The 15,007-nt window shown below is 40.6% G+C and overlaps 1 protein-coding gene across 1 annotated transcript in view; it reads right to left on the bottom strand.

The window, feature by feature from the left end:
* LOC102241715 (microtubule-associated serine/threonine-protein kinase 2-like) overlaps window positions 1–15,007 on the bottom strand; it is a 73,874-nt gene that overhangs the window by 36,491 nt on the left and 22,376 nt on the right. The window contains exon 2 of the mRNA XM_014529206.1: window positions 3,087–3,275. Within this exon, the coding sequence (XP_014384692.1) occupies window positions 3,087–3,275 (189 nt within the window). The remainder of the gene's footprint in view (window positions 1–3,086; window positions 3,276–15,007) is intronic.

Raw genomic sequence — 15,007 nt, 5'->3', positions numbered from 1 at the left:
GGGGCGGTGCCCCAACTCCCCAATCGGCCCTGCTCTGAGCCTGACCAGGGGCTGCACCTAGGGATTGGGCGTGCCCTCTGCCACCCGGGAGCAGGCCTAAGCCAGCAGGTCGTTATCTCCCGAGGGGTCCCAGACTGCGAGAGGGCACAGGCCGGGCTGGGGGACCTCCCTCCCCCCCTGAGTACACAAATTTTTGTGCACCGGGCCTCTAGTATATAATAAAAGCCTAGGTGGCGTCACACCCTCGCGCGACATAATCACAAGATGGTCACCACAAGATGGCCGCGCGCACAGTAAAGGCGGGGCCCAGTGGCCGCTCCGTGCAGTGAGGCCTGGGGGTCCCACAGCTGTGCTTGACACGGAGGAGGCCGGTCCCGGTGTCTCCATAGCCTTGCATGGAGGAGGCAGGTCACAGAAGAGAGGGCAGTTGTGGGTGATCGGGCCGGCAGTGGAGGGCAGTTGTGGGTGATCGGGCCAGCAGGGGAGGGCAGTTGGGGCGATTAGGCCAGAAAGGGAGGGCAGTTGGGAGCAATCAGGCCCCAACAGGGAGGGTAGTTGGGGGTCATCAGGCCAGCTGGGGAAGGCAGTTGTGGACGATCAGGCCAGCAGGGAAGGGCAGTTGGGGGCAATCAGGCCGGCATGGAGTGGTTAGGGGGCGATCAGGCTGGCAGGCAGAAGCGGTTAGGGGCAATCAGGCAGGCAGGCAGGCAGGCGAGTGGTTAGGAGCTAGCAGTTCCGGATTGTGAGAAGGATGTCCTACTGCTGGTTTCGGGATCGGGCCTAAACCGGCAGTCAGACATCCCAAGGGGTCCCAGATTGGAGAGGGTGCAGATACCCATTTGGACATATATAGTCAGGGCTTGAAGTGTACCAAGAATTGACAAAAATTTGAGGAAAACAAACAACATAAAACAGAAGCAACAATATGTTCAAATGAAGCATCTAGCTCTTTAGTAAATAAATAATTCAGGAAAAAAAATAATTCCAATTAATATTCTTACAATGATTCAAGAGGCCATTATACAAAATATTCCCAGTTAAAGATGGATGACTGAGTATATACTTTTATCTTTTGTCCCCCAGGAAACTTCATTAAAATTAGAAATAAAATAAATAAACAAAGGGGAGTAAGAAAGAGAAAAGGAGGGAAGGAGGGTATGAGAGAGAGATAAACAAATTATAAGGAATGAACAAATTATTGTTGGGAAAATCTAAAGAGGATAGGTGAATCATAATCAATAGAACTGGGCAAAAAAAGGCACAAGGTATAATAAACATATAGGAGGTTGCAGTTAAATGGGGTATCAAGCTGCCCTGCAAAATCTTAGATAAGTTCAGTGCTCAGAAATGCAAAATATCTAAAAGGACATAAAGTAAGACATAAGGTTGAAGTCAGATTAACTGAAAATCTATAGGTATAACATTCAAACACAATCACAGTCCTACATTGTACCACCCAGTAGCCAGGCCACTATCTCACAGGATAGAAGGGATATAGCATCACAGAGCAAAGCAATGGATTCTAGTAGTTAGGAGTCGAAAGAAAAAGAGGTAAGCCCTAGTCAGTTTGGCTCAGTGGATAGAGCATCGGCCTGCGGACCAAAGGGTCCCGGGTTTGATTCCAGTCAAGGGCTCATACCTCGATCAGGACTCATGCAGAAAGCAACCAATCGATGTGTTTCTCTCACATCAATATTTCTGTCTTTCCCTCTCTCTCTTCCACTCTCTCTGAAAATCAGTGGAAAAATATCCTTGGGTGAGGATTTAAAAAAAAGAAAAGGAAAAGAGTTGATTCATAAACAAAAGAAAACTTAAAAAAATAAAAGTTTTAATCCAGGCCTGGCTGGTTTGGCTCAGTGGATAGAGCATCGGTCTGCGGACTGAAAGGTCCAAGGTTCGATTCCCATCAAGGGCATGTACCTTGGTTGTGGGCACATCCCCAGTAGGAGGTGTGCAGCTGATCGATGTTTCTCTCATCGATGTTTCTGGCTCTCTATCCCTCTCCCTTTCTCTCTGTAAAAAATCAATAATATATATATATATATATATAAAAAGTTTTAATTTTTAAAAAGTTTTAATCCAAAAATAAAAAATCTATTTACTCACAGAGAATTAGAAGATAAACACATCCTTAAAAGAAGAGCAGAATGCCTGGCCAGCATGGCTCAGTGATTGAGCGTTGACCTATGAGAACCAGAAGGTCACAATTTAATTCCCACCGAGTTGGGGCACATGCCCGGGGTGCAGACTCAATCCCCAGTGTGGGGCGTGCAGGAGGCAGCCAATCAATGATTCTCTTTCATCATTGATGTTTCTATTTCTCTCTCTCCCTCTCCCTTCCTCTCTGAAATCAATAAATATATTAAAAAAGAGAGGACAATTTTTAAAAAAAGAGAGAATGCTACAAAAAATTAAATAAGAAACAGCTCTTTATGATCAAATACATGTCTGACAAAATAAAAATGTCAATAGATGAGTGAGAAGATAAAACTAAGAGAATAGTCCTAAAAAGGGACAAAAATAAAAAGAAGTTGAAAACTGTTTACTCTTAGACCAAGGAGTATGGCAGGATTATATTTACTTCTCTAATGATCTAATATTTTAGCAGGAGTCACATGGATTCTCTTTTTATCACACTCTATTGATTGCTTAAAATTATGCCACATTTTAATTGCTTCATATTTGGAACATGACTTCCTTGTATAATTTTTTCCCCTCGAATTTTTTAACTTTTCAGTGGAAAAGGTGTGAAGACACTATGGGCACTAAATGGGTTTTCAAAATGGGGGCGGGGGGAGAAAAATCAAAAGAAGCAGAGGATGTGAAGTCCATAGAAGTAAGTAGAGAGCAATAATCAGATTAAAAGGAAATAATCAGTGATAGTGGTCAACCAAGAAATATTAGCAGGTTCAGGAGGTCAGTGTTCAGAGATACCAAGAGGAAGTTAGTAAGGAGAGTTAGCCATAAGTGTTCTATACAAAACTACCACCAGAGAAGAAGCTGTCAAGATGCCAATTCAGTTGGTACACCTTTAAATATTGACAACACAGTCTCACATTTCTTAAAAAAACAAAATAGATACTTACCTGACAAAGAATTGGCCAGGCTTCCTCTCCGTAACTTAGAGTCATCCTGACTAAGCTGTCGTTGAAGTTTAGCTTTTCCAGTGGATGAAAATATGTCAGGATTACTGAGCTTCCTGAAGAGCAAGGGACTAAGTCCAGGTATAACATCCTTCAGAGAAAAAAGTAAAACATAATTCTTTAATGTCTTTTCTGAAAGTATCTAAGAACTTTATATTAAACATCTCTACAGTACTCATTATTACAGTTAAAAAGTGCCAACATTTTCTATTTCCTGTTCAATACATAAAGTCAGAAACATATTTTTTACTAAAAGTTATTTGGATATGCTATGAAGGATGTGGGATATTGATCATAAAATGCCAAACAAAAAAGAGGAGGAAATTCACAAGATAAGACATTTTGATAAGATGTATTATTTATAATTAGTACACACTATGTTTATTTACTTTTCTCCTTTTTTTCACATTCTTCCTCTATCCATCCAGTAAAGAAAAGCTTTTTTCAAAAAATCATGAATACCAAGCCTTCCTTTACCTGTTATACAAAGTTAGAAACACCTCCAGCATTCAATTAATGCTAAAATAAAACTTGGAGCTTTCTTTATATGTCCATAATAAGAGCTACATGCTTTCAGTGAAAAAGTATAAAGTACTATAAAGAAAATACAGACAATATGAAACCTTGACAGTGCCTCCTCTTTGCCTTTATTTTAGTCTAGCAGTGGTCGGCAAACTCATTAGTCAACAGTACTTCTTCAAAAGAGACTCGCCCAGGCCGAAAACCGACTTCTGCGCATGGGCCACAAAGTTTCAATCGCACTGTACGTGTGCCCGCATGTGGTATTTTGTGGAAGAGCCACACTCAAAGGGCCAAAGAGCCGCATGTGGCTCGCAAGCCTCAGTTTGCCGACCACGGGTCTAGCCCATCCCACTCCATCCCAACACCTCTTCCTCCTCATTCAGTAGTGTCCAACATATCAAGATTCAACATTTTGGAGCAACCCCACCTAATTAACAGCTTAAATGAGAAACTATTTTGAAACAAAATAAAGCAAATGAGGCATATTTTCATATTTCAATGATGGAAGCTAAAATAAACAAGGTAAGCAGCACATCAAATTGAAAGTACTAAGACAAAATGAGAAGCTTAAGGATAAATAACTGAAATCTATATTAACAGACTTTTGAAACAAGACTCAAGTAACACATACTATGGCAATACTAAAAGTCACAGGCAGCCCTAGCTGGTGTGGGTGTGACTCAGTTGGTTTGAGTGTTATCTGTGCATCGAAGAGTCATGGGTTTAATTCCCAGTCACAGCACATCACATACCCAGGTCAGGGCACAAGCCTGGGTTGTGGGCTCAATCCCCAGTAGGGGATATGCAGGAGGCAGCCAATCAATGATTCTCTCTCATCATTGATGTTTCTATCTCTCTCTCCCTCTCCCTTCCTCTCTGAAATCAATTTTTAAAACTGTTTTTTAAAAATGTGGTGTTTTATTTCAAGACATAACCAAGAGCCTAAGAAAGTCCCTGTGTTCCCTTCCAGTCACTCCCCCAGTTCCCTCGATGTGGTTTCGATGCCCCTCGAGGTTCCTCTCTCTCTCTCTCTCTCTCTCTCTCTCCCCCACACTCCCTCCCTCTCCCTCTAAAATCAATAAAAACATATCTTCGAGTGAGGATTTAAAAAATAATAAATAAATAAATAAGGGGGAAATGAAAAAATGCCTGCCTCCTTGAGAAAAGACTTTTAAAAAGCCCTCTTAGGTCATATACTTTGATTGGTGATTTCATAAACATGGGAAAGTACTATGCATAATATAATTTACAAATACCCAAGCATAAAGAAAAGAGTGAAGTTTATGAGAAGAAAAAAAAATTAATTGGTAGCAAAAAGATCAAGTGGGATATTTAGGCACTGTATCATTAAAACAATTAATGTGAGCAGCAAGAAAGGAGAATTGGAAGCAGAAGTTAATGCAAAAAGAGAAGGCAGCAAGGGAGCAGCCTATAGTCCCACTATTTGGTGTGTCAATGAAGAAATAGAATCTATGAATCAGGGAGAAAGCATGGATGGAAGCAGGGTTCGGACACTAATGTTAGTAACCCACCAAAAATGGCTGGCCACTCACAGAGGCAACACCCCCAGCAAGAAAATTTGGGTAGAGGAAAATGAGAAAGCCTTGGAAGATATCAAACTAAAGTAAAATCCTACATGAAGGCAATAGAGAAAGTAAAGTCCATTCCATGAGAACGCCAGCACTTGATTGGATGACTGCTACACTGGATGTGCAATTAGTCTTAGCCAGAAAAGGAACAACAATCAATAGGGTACTAGATCCGCAGCAAGAGAACGTCATATCCTTTCCAATCTCCTTATTCTATATCATAACATACCAAAGAGAAGAAGCCAGGAAATGGAGAGAGAAAAAATAAAAGCAGATCATGCCCCTTCTTGTTCCAAGTCTCCCCTGTCTAAACCTTGCAAGGGGAAGAAAATATATATTAAACTGGCCATGAAATTTAACTTTTAAATTAGAATGTCTTTTTTTAACTTTTACTTAAGAAGCCTGCTCATTTCAGAAAAGTCCACATACCTCAGAATATAAGTCAATGCATTTACACAATTTAAACATATTCATGTAATCAATATCAAGATTTTTTTTTTTTTAAGCCCTGACTGGTATGGGAGTTGTCTGTACACTGAAAGGTTGCTGGTTTGATTCCTGGTCAGGGCACATGCCCGGGTTGTGGACTCAATCCCCAGTAAGGGGCATGCAGGAGGCAGCCAATCGATGCTTCACTCTCATATCCATGTTTCCCTCTCCCTCTCCTTCTCCTTTCCTCTCTCTCTAAAAATCAACTTTAAAATATTTTTAGCCTGGCCAGTGTGGATCGGTGGTTGAGTGTCAACCCATGAATCAGGAGGTCACATCTGATTCCCGGTCAGGGCACAAGCCTGGGTTGTGGGCTCAATCCCCAGTAGGGGATATGCAGGAGGCAGCCAATCAATGATTCTCTCTCATCATTGATGTTTCTATCTCTCTCTCCCTCTCCCTTCCTCTCTGAAATCAATTTTTAAAAATGTTTTTTAAAAATGTGGTGTTTTATTTCAAGACATAACCAAGGGCCTAAGAAAGTCCCTGTGTTCCCTTCCAGTCACTCCCCCAGTTCCCTCCAGAGGAACCACTATCTGGGCTTCTAACAGAATAGATTATATAAAGTGAAAATCTTATATGAACCACTCAGTATGAACTGTTCTGTGTCCTGCTTCATTTGCTCAACTAAGCTTTTATAGCAGAACACACACAAAAAAAATAGCAGAACATTATTGAGTTTATACAAGAAGTCATTAAGGGAGAGGATAGGAGAACTAAACAAAAAAGACAATACCACAAATAGCCCAAGAGAGAAAGAAAAAGGGCATGGGAAACAGAACTTCCTTACTGACTTCCATACTAACCTACTTCTTGCAGTTTTCTAGTTTTCTAGTTCCCATTTCTAGTTCCCTTACAAAGTCCAGTCAAACTACATGCTTTCAGGTTCAATGGGATAAGACAGTGACCTTATAATAAGCTCTTCCTTTCTGCTTAAACTAGATCAGATTGGTTTCTATCATTATTATGATCAAACCTAGAATGACTTCCGGGTTTCTGACTTGGGTGGAATGCTTATCAACCCTGGGAATACAGAGGGAAAAACAAGTCTACAAATAAAACACTGCTATGGCAATAGTAAATATGAGCCTAACTACAAATTACAGTACTTTTCCAATAACTATTAAGGAAGCTATAAACATTTAACAAGAAGGAAGGGAGGGAGGGAGGAAGGGGGGAAGGAAGAGGAGGGAAGGAAAGGAGGAAAGGAAGAAAAAGAAGGGAGGAAGGAGGGAGGGAGGGAAGAAAGGAGACATTCATAACTCTCTTCAACTACATGAGGGCTATTTCCTACATTGTAAAAGAGTCATCTTCTTACTGCAGAGGCCAGAATTAGAATTACTGGATGAAAATAACAGAAGGGTTAGTTAGAAGGAAGAATTGTCTTATAGTGACTAGACCATCTTAAAAAGGTATGGATTGTGCCAGTAGAAATATTCCAGAATTATTGCGTTCTGTTTTGGGGGGGGGGGGGGGGGGGGTGTGTGGAGGTAAAACATCAGGGTGCTAAAGCAGTAAATTCTCAAAATGTGGTTCCCAGGCCAGCAGCAACAACCTCACTTGTGAACTTGTTAGAAACAAATTCTCAGGCCCTACCCTAGATCTACTAAATCAGAAATTCTGGGAGAGGAGACCAGCAATCTATATTTTAACAAGCCTGCCACGGGATTCTGAAGCATACTAACATTTGAGAACTGCCAGACCAGATAAAAAACTTTCAATATGATGCCACCAGCACACAGATATGTTGATCAGTTGTGAGTATTATATCATAAATAATTCAAAATTGATAATAAAGTACTCAGGTTTGCAACTAGTTTAATTTCCTAATTAAATGAAAGCAGGTTCTTGGTAAACACTACTAGTATAATAAAGTCAATTCGTTTGCACTGCAATATTCTTTAAGTGAGATTTTTAAGAGACAGAATTACAGCAAGCATGGCAAAAATTACATATAACCTGTATTTATCTATTGTAGCAATATTGTAACAGTAACATCTAACATATGCCATGCACATTTCAATTGTCAGATAAAATTTTAAAAGGTGAAAAGCTGCCTTACTATACAATCTCTACATGTTCCTTCCAATTCTGAGAGAGTATTGCTTTCTCTTTTAATTCAGAGTGCTAAATTGTGGCTATTTTGCCTCCTGGGAGTTTTCACAGCAGTTCTCCCTCTCTTGGCTCAGAACCATCTCCCTCCTCCACATTAGCAAAGCAATTCTCAGGAGCAATTCTCAGGCTAACTACCCACAGGCTAGTGCTCTGCTTATACTGTACTATGCTATGAAAAATATGATACAAAGTAAGCACAGGATTCACAGCTGAAAACAGGAGTCTACACACTAAAAATATGTCTATCGGGCTAAAAACCTGGGTTAACTTTAATTAGGAATTGTTTACCCCTATAACTGGTAATTAAGTAGGTGAAAAAAGTTTTATACCCTATGGCAATTTCTTCCTGACCTACACTGCCAAGAGTCAAACGCAGGTGCCATACTGCTCAAAGTCCATTCTCTTAATCCCTATCAAAAAGCCTTTGTTTGATATCCATATGCGAAAAAAAACCTTGACCCCATACCTCAAGCATATCAAACACAACATATACAAAAATTAACTCTAAATGGATAATGAATCGAACCATAAAACCTAAAACTAAAACTTCAGAAGAAAATACAAGAGTAAATTTTTGTAACTTTGAGTTAGGCAAACTTCTTAGGACAAAAAGCACAAGTCTAAAGAGAACAAATTTACAAATTGGACTTTATCAAATTTAAAAACTACTATTCTGTCCTGGCCTACATGGCTCAGTTGGTTGAGCATTCTCCCATGCACCAAAAGATCACCAGTTCAATCACATTGGGGTGTGTACAGGAGGCAACTGATCAATGTTTATCTCTCCCATTGATGTTTCTTTCTCTATCTATCTCTCTCTAAAAATCAATAAAAATGTATTTTTTAAAAAAACTACTCTCAAAAGATACTATTAAAAAAAGAAAAATCACACATGAAAAAAATATTTGCAAAACACATCTGAGAAAGGATTGGCATTCAGTACATAGAGATCTTTCAAAACTCAATAATAAGAAAACACATAAGCCAACAAAAACATGAGCAAAAGACTGAACGGACACTTCTACAAGGAAGAGGCAAATATGATATGAACACATAAAACTATCATTAGGGAAAAAAATTTTTAAATCAAATGAGGCAACATCAGCAAAATGGTGGAGTACTTAGCTCCAAGCTAACATCCCCACTTCAAAACCACCTTTCCCAGAAATCTGGAAAATAGTCAAAGGTTTATAACAGCTAAGAGAATACTAAATCAGGAAGTCGACTTAAGCCCAGCCAGTGTTGCTCAGTGGCTGAGTGTCGACCTATGAACCAGGAGGTCACAGTAGATTCCTGGTCAAGGTACATGCCAGGGTTTCGGGCTCGATCCCCAGTAGGGGGCATGTAGGAGACAGCCGATCAATAATTATCTCTCATTATTGATGTTTCTATTTCTCTCTCCCTCTCCCTTCCTCTCTGAACTCAATAAAAAAATAAAATAAAAAATTTTTTAAGTCTCCTGGCCAGCATGGCTCAGTAGTTGAGCATCAACCTATGAACCAGAAGGTCACAGTTCAATTCCCAGTCAGGGCATATGCCCAGGTTTCGGGCTCAATCCCCGGTGTGGGGCTTGCAGGAGGAAGCCAATCAATGATTCTCTCTCAACATTATTGTTTCTATCTCTCTTTCCCTCTCCCTTCCTCTTTGAAATCAATAAAAAAAATAAATTTTTTAAAGTCAACTTAAGCCCTAGCCAGTTTTGCTCAGTGGATAGAGTGTCAGCCCTTGGACTGAAGGGTCCCAGGTTTGATTCTGGTCAAGGGCACACACCTGAGTTGCAGACTCTATCCCGGTCCTATGTTTCGTGCAGGAGGCAACCAATCAATGGGTCTCTCTCACATTGATGTTTCTTCTCTCTCTCTCCCCCTGCCTTCCATTCTCTCTAAAAATCAATGGAAAAATTATCCTCAGGTGAGGATTAACAAAGAAGTCAACTTAAAAATAGAGATAGCTTTCTGAAACGTGTGAAGGAAAATGATCGTAAAAATAGGAAGCCAAAGAGAAAGGTACCTAGGTTCAACTGGAAGCATCAGCCCGCGCCCAGAGAAGCACACTTTGTGAAAACCAATGGAAAGGAACCTGAGCTGCTGGAACCCATTACCTATGAATTCATGGCATGCTAAGTATAAAAAAAAAAAAAAAAAGAAAAGAAAAAGACCTCTGTACAGATAAAAATGTTTCTCTTAACTGAGTAGAAGTGTGGTGTCCCTTCCCCCTAAAAAATAAAGAAAATTTCTGTCCTAAAAATAAACAAATAAAAAGTAGGAAAGCTTTGTGGCATTTTTACTTGCCCTTACTCCACTCATTCCTTGATGTAGAGACAATCTTGAAGACATCAGCTAGTGTCCCTGGTTCTGGAAGGAGCAGAACAGACCTTATTTGCAAATTATTGTTTATGTCTGTTTTAACTTGCCTGGAGACTACATAAAGGACTAACACTTGGCACTCTTCTGTATGTCACCAGAATCTGTTAAAGGTAGGAAAGCAGCAGGCATTTCTCAAAAACACTGTAAAGTGATCCATACACCCATAATACCCTGGGCAAAAGATTACAAATGAAGCATGCAACAGACTGCCTGAGGTTTGGGAACAAAAAAAGAGAGTTACTTTGGGAAATTAGGGCAATCAAAAGCACCCGTGAATATAGGGCAATTTCTAAAGCCCCAGGCAAAATTCATGCTCAAGAAAGACCTAAAAAAACTTTAAACTTTCATCTCAGGCTGATCCCTAAATTCAATACAGTCGCCCCCGCTAAGTATTGAAAGAGGGCCTGAGCACAGTCAATCTGCAAAGGCTGGGAGGTTTAATTATTTGTTTAGCTCTTAGAGATCATGGAAACCTTCATCAAAACACAAGCTAAGGAACAGAGACCAGTACTATACACAGCAAAGAACACAGTTTTTGCAGAAATGGTTGGGGAAACTCACTACACAGTCAACCTACAGTCTTCAACAGTCAAAAAAACTGCAAACCCTAGGGAAAGGGGAAGGCTGATTTCCAGAGTTAGCAATATTCAAATGTTTACTTTTCAACAAAAAAAGCCACAAAACATACAAAGAAATACAAATTTATGGCCCATTCAAAGAATTAAAATAAATTAACAGAACCATTCCTGAGAAAGCACAGCATTGAACATAGTAATAAACTTTAAATTTACTCTCTTAAATATGCTCAAATCTGTAATGGAAAATATGGACAAAGAAGGAAAGGAAATCAGGGGGAAATGCATGCACAAAATAAGAATATCAATAAAAAGACAGACATTATAAAAAAGAACCAAACAGAGGTTCTGGAGAAGAAAAGAACAAATAAAATGAAAATTTCAGCAGAGTTGTTCAACAACAGATTTGAGCAAACAAAGACAGAATTAGCAATCTTGAAGACAGGACCACTGAAATTATACAGTCTGAAGAACAGGAAAAAAAATTAAGAAAAATGAAGAGAGTCTAAGGAATTGGGGGCGGGGGGTGGAGGAGACCTTCAAAAGAAACAATAAATTAAGGGAATCCCAGAAGAAAAAGGGAAGACAGAACATCTGAAGAAATAATGGCCCCAAACTTCCCAAATTTGATGAAAAATATAAATCTACATGTTCAAGAAGCTCAACAAACTTCAAGTAGGTTAAATTAAAAGAAATGCACATTGAGACATATTATAATCTAATTGTCAAAGCAACAGCGAAGATAAAATAGTCCTAGCAGCAAGACAGATGCAACTCATCATGTACAGGGGATCCTCAATCAGATTAGCCAATTTTGCATCCGAACCAGATGCAAAAGGACTCTACAAGGAAGGAGAACATATTTAAAGTGCTGATAGAAAAAACTTTCAACTAAAGTTTTTAAATTCTTGCCTTACCTGAATAAGCTTCTTCCTAATATTAGATGTATAGCCATTTTCTCAGTGGGCTAATCCATAAGGCAAACTCTCTAAAACTTAGTTTTCACTATGAGACCTTTCAGATAAAAGTTTTCTACCTCATTTTGTAAATCTTCTGAAGACCAGGGATGCTAAATTGCAATTTTTTAAAAAATATTTATTTCTTTCAGAAAGGAAGGGAGAGGAAGAGATAGAAACATCAATGATGAGAGAGAATCATTGATTGGTTGCCTCCTGCATGCCCCTTCTGGGGATTGAGCCTACAACCTAGGCATGTGCCCTGACTGGGAACTGAACTAGTGACCTCATGGTTCATAGGTCAATACTCAATCACGGAGCCACACAGGTCAGGCAATTACAATTCATTATGTATTATCTCACATAATGTGAAGAGGCTTTATGTTGTGAAGTTTTGTTATCTTGGTCTCATTTTTTATTCAGTATCTCACTTACAAAACCAATGGTATACTTTAAAGCACTTAAATCTCTTCAACCATATCTTCTTTAGAAATGTTATAAAATTGAGATTTACTTTTAACATTTCACTTGTTGGAAGTGGCCATATTAAATTACAGAACATGAAAACAATTTAGGGAAAAAGTACCTTTAAAGAATAATTCACAAAGTATGCATGAAATCATTACATGACATTGTTTTGAGAATTTTTTGTATGAATAGCTGCTCTAAGCTAAAGTTATCATGGTCAGTATAACTTAAAAGTGTTTAATTGTCTACTTTACTAATAAGCCTTAAAAATAGCACTTGTGAGTTTGCAATACTTCGTGTTTGGCGATCATATGTACAAATGATTAAGATTGAAAAAAATCTCTTGGTTAAAAAAAGAAGAAACTGTCAACTTTTAATTCTATATCCAGCAAAACTGTCCTTCCAAAAATATAAGAGAGAAATTAAGACATTCCCAGATAAACAAAAGTTGAGGGAGTCCATTACCACTACAACTGCCTGAAAAGCAGTCCTTCAGATTGAAATGAAGACACAAGCAAAAACTTTAAGCCGTGTGAAGATATAAAGATCTCCAGTAAAGGTAAATACATAAGCAAATAAAAAACCAGTATTAGTATATTTTTGGTTTGGTAGGGAGTGTAGGAGGCAGCAGATCAATGATTCTCATCTTGATGTTTATATCTGTCTCTCCCTCTCCCTTCCTACTCTCTGAAATCAATTAAAATATTTTTTTTAATTTTATAAATGAGTGAATGAGCTAAACAGCAGAATGAAGAGGAAAAAAATGGTAAATTAGAAGACAAAAATATAGAAATTATCCAATACAAATAGCAAAGAGAAAACAAACTGAAAACAAACAGAGACTCAGGGACCTATGGAACTATACATAAAAATCTAATGTCTGCTTCATCAGTGTCCAAAAGGAAAGTACAAAAACAAGAAGGCTAAAAAAAAAATACTAAAATAAATAATAGCTGAAAATGTCCCAAATATGTTAAGAAGACATAAACCTATAGATTCAAGAAGCAGAGTGAACCCCAACCAGAATAAACCCAAAAAAATATGACAGAAAACAATTAAAATTCTGAAAAATTATAAACAACAGAAAACATGAAAGCAGAGAAAAATGACACCCTACATATCAATAAAAAAAAACTTTCTTTTGAATGACAAAAGATTTCTCATCAGAAACCAGAAAGTACAGAATAAAGTGGCACAGTATTATGGGAATGTTGAAAGAAAAAAACTGTCAACCCAGAAGCAATATCCAACAAAAATAAACCTTAGGAAGAAGGATAACTATGAGAATTTGTCAGCATAAGATCTATCCTATCCTATAAAATAAAAGGATAATATGCAAATCAACCGAACGGCAGAATGACTGGTCATTATGACGCGCAATGACCACCAGGGGGCAGATGCTCAACACAGGAGCTGCCGAGCTGCAGTGACTTGGCAGTGGTGGTTCTCAGGTGATGCACCCGGAACCAGAGAGGAGGGAGCCCAATTCTGGGTTGTGTCACCCAAGAACTACCCTCTCGCAATCTGGGACCCCTCGGGGGATGTTGGAGAGCCAGTTTCGGCCCGATCCCCGCAGGCCAGGCCAAAGGATCCCACCTGCCAGAGGGACCCCGCTCACTCTGCAGCCCTTCATCAAGCCCCAGTGCCGCCCCAGGTGCGGCAGCCAAGGAGGGACCGCAGGAGGTTGGCTCCAGGGTGTGTCCGGCCCATCTCACCCAGTCCCGCCCCACCGGCCACCTTCTACTTAATTTCCTTTCAATGTGCATGAATCCATGCACTGGGGCACTAGTATGTGTGTGTGTGTGTGTGTGTGTATGTATGCCTAAGCAACCAAACGACCAGTCACTATGACACGAACTGACCACCAGGGGGCAGACGCTCGACTCAGGAGCTGCCCCCTGGTGATCAGTGCACTCGCACGGCAGAAGCGCTGCTCAGGTGACTGATAGGCACCAGACACCGGGCTCACAGCTAGCAAACACAGCTGCAGTGGTGCGAGCCTCTCCCACCTCTGCGGCAGTGCTACCGAGCGGTGGTGGTGGCAGGCACAGCAGGGCCGGGATGAGTGGGAGCGGCACCCAGCCCAGGCTCGGGATCCTCCCCAGCTGCCTGCCACTTTGCACACTACTACATCCCTCAGGGGATGTCAGACTACAGGGATTGGGACAAAACCGGCAGTCCTACATCTCCCGAGGGGTCCCAGATTGCAAGAGGGTGCAGGCCAAGCTGAGGGACCCCACTGGTACACGAATCCGTGCACCGGGCCTCTAGTGATACTATAAAAGACTATAATCAAGCAATAGAAATATCAAGGAGATGTTGAAGGGATTTTTGGAGTGAGTACTGCCATATACTCTAAGAACTGATTTATTTTATATTATAAGAATACTAGAGGCCCGGTGCACAAAAATTTGTGCACTCGGGGGGCGGGGGAGGGGGGTCCCCCAGCCCGGCCTGTGCCCTCTTGCAGTCTGGGACCCCTCGGGAGATAACGACCTGCTGGCTTAGGCCTGCTCCCGGGTGGCAGAGGGCAGGCCCAATCCCTAAGTGCAGCCCCTGGTCAGGCTCAGAGCAGGGCCGATTGGGGAGTTGGGGCGCCGCCCCCTGTCATGCACAGAGCAGGGCGGATCGGGAGGTTGCAATGCCACCCTCAGTCACGCTCAGGGTAGGGCCGATTGGGGGGTTGGGGCACCGCCCCCTGTCACACTCAAGGCAGGGTCGATGGGGAGGTTGCGGCGCCACCCCTTGTCACGCACAGAGCAGGGCTGATCAGGGGGTTGGGGC

Source organism: Myotis brandtii, unplaced genomic scaffold (assembly GCF_000412655.1).
Source record: "Myotis brandtii unplaced genomic scaffold, ASM41265v1 scaffold674, whole genome shotgun sequence".
Lineage (NCBI taxonomy): Eukaryota > Metazoa > Chordata > Mammalia > Chiroptera > Vespertilionidae > Myotis > Myotis brandtii.
This window is presented reverse-complemented; position numbering and strand designations above follow the sequence as displayed.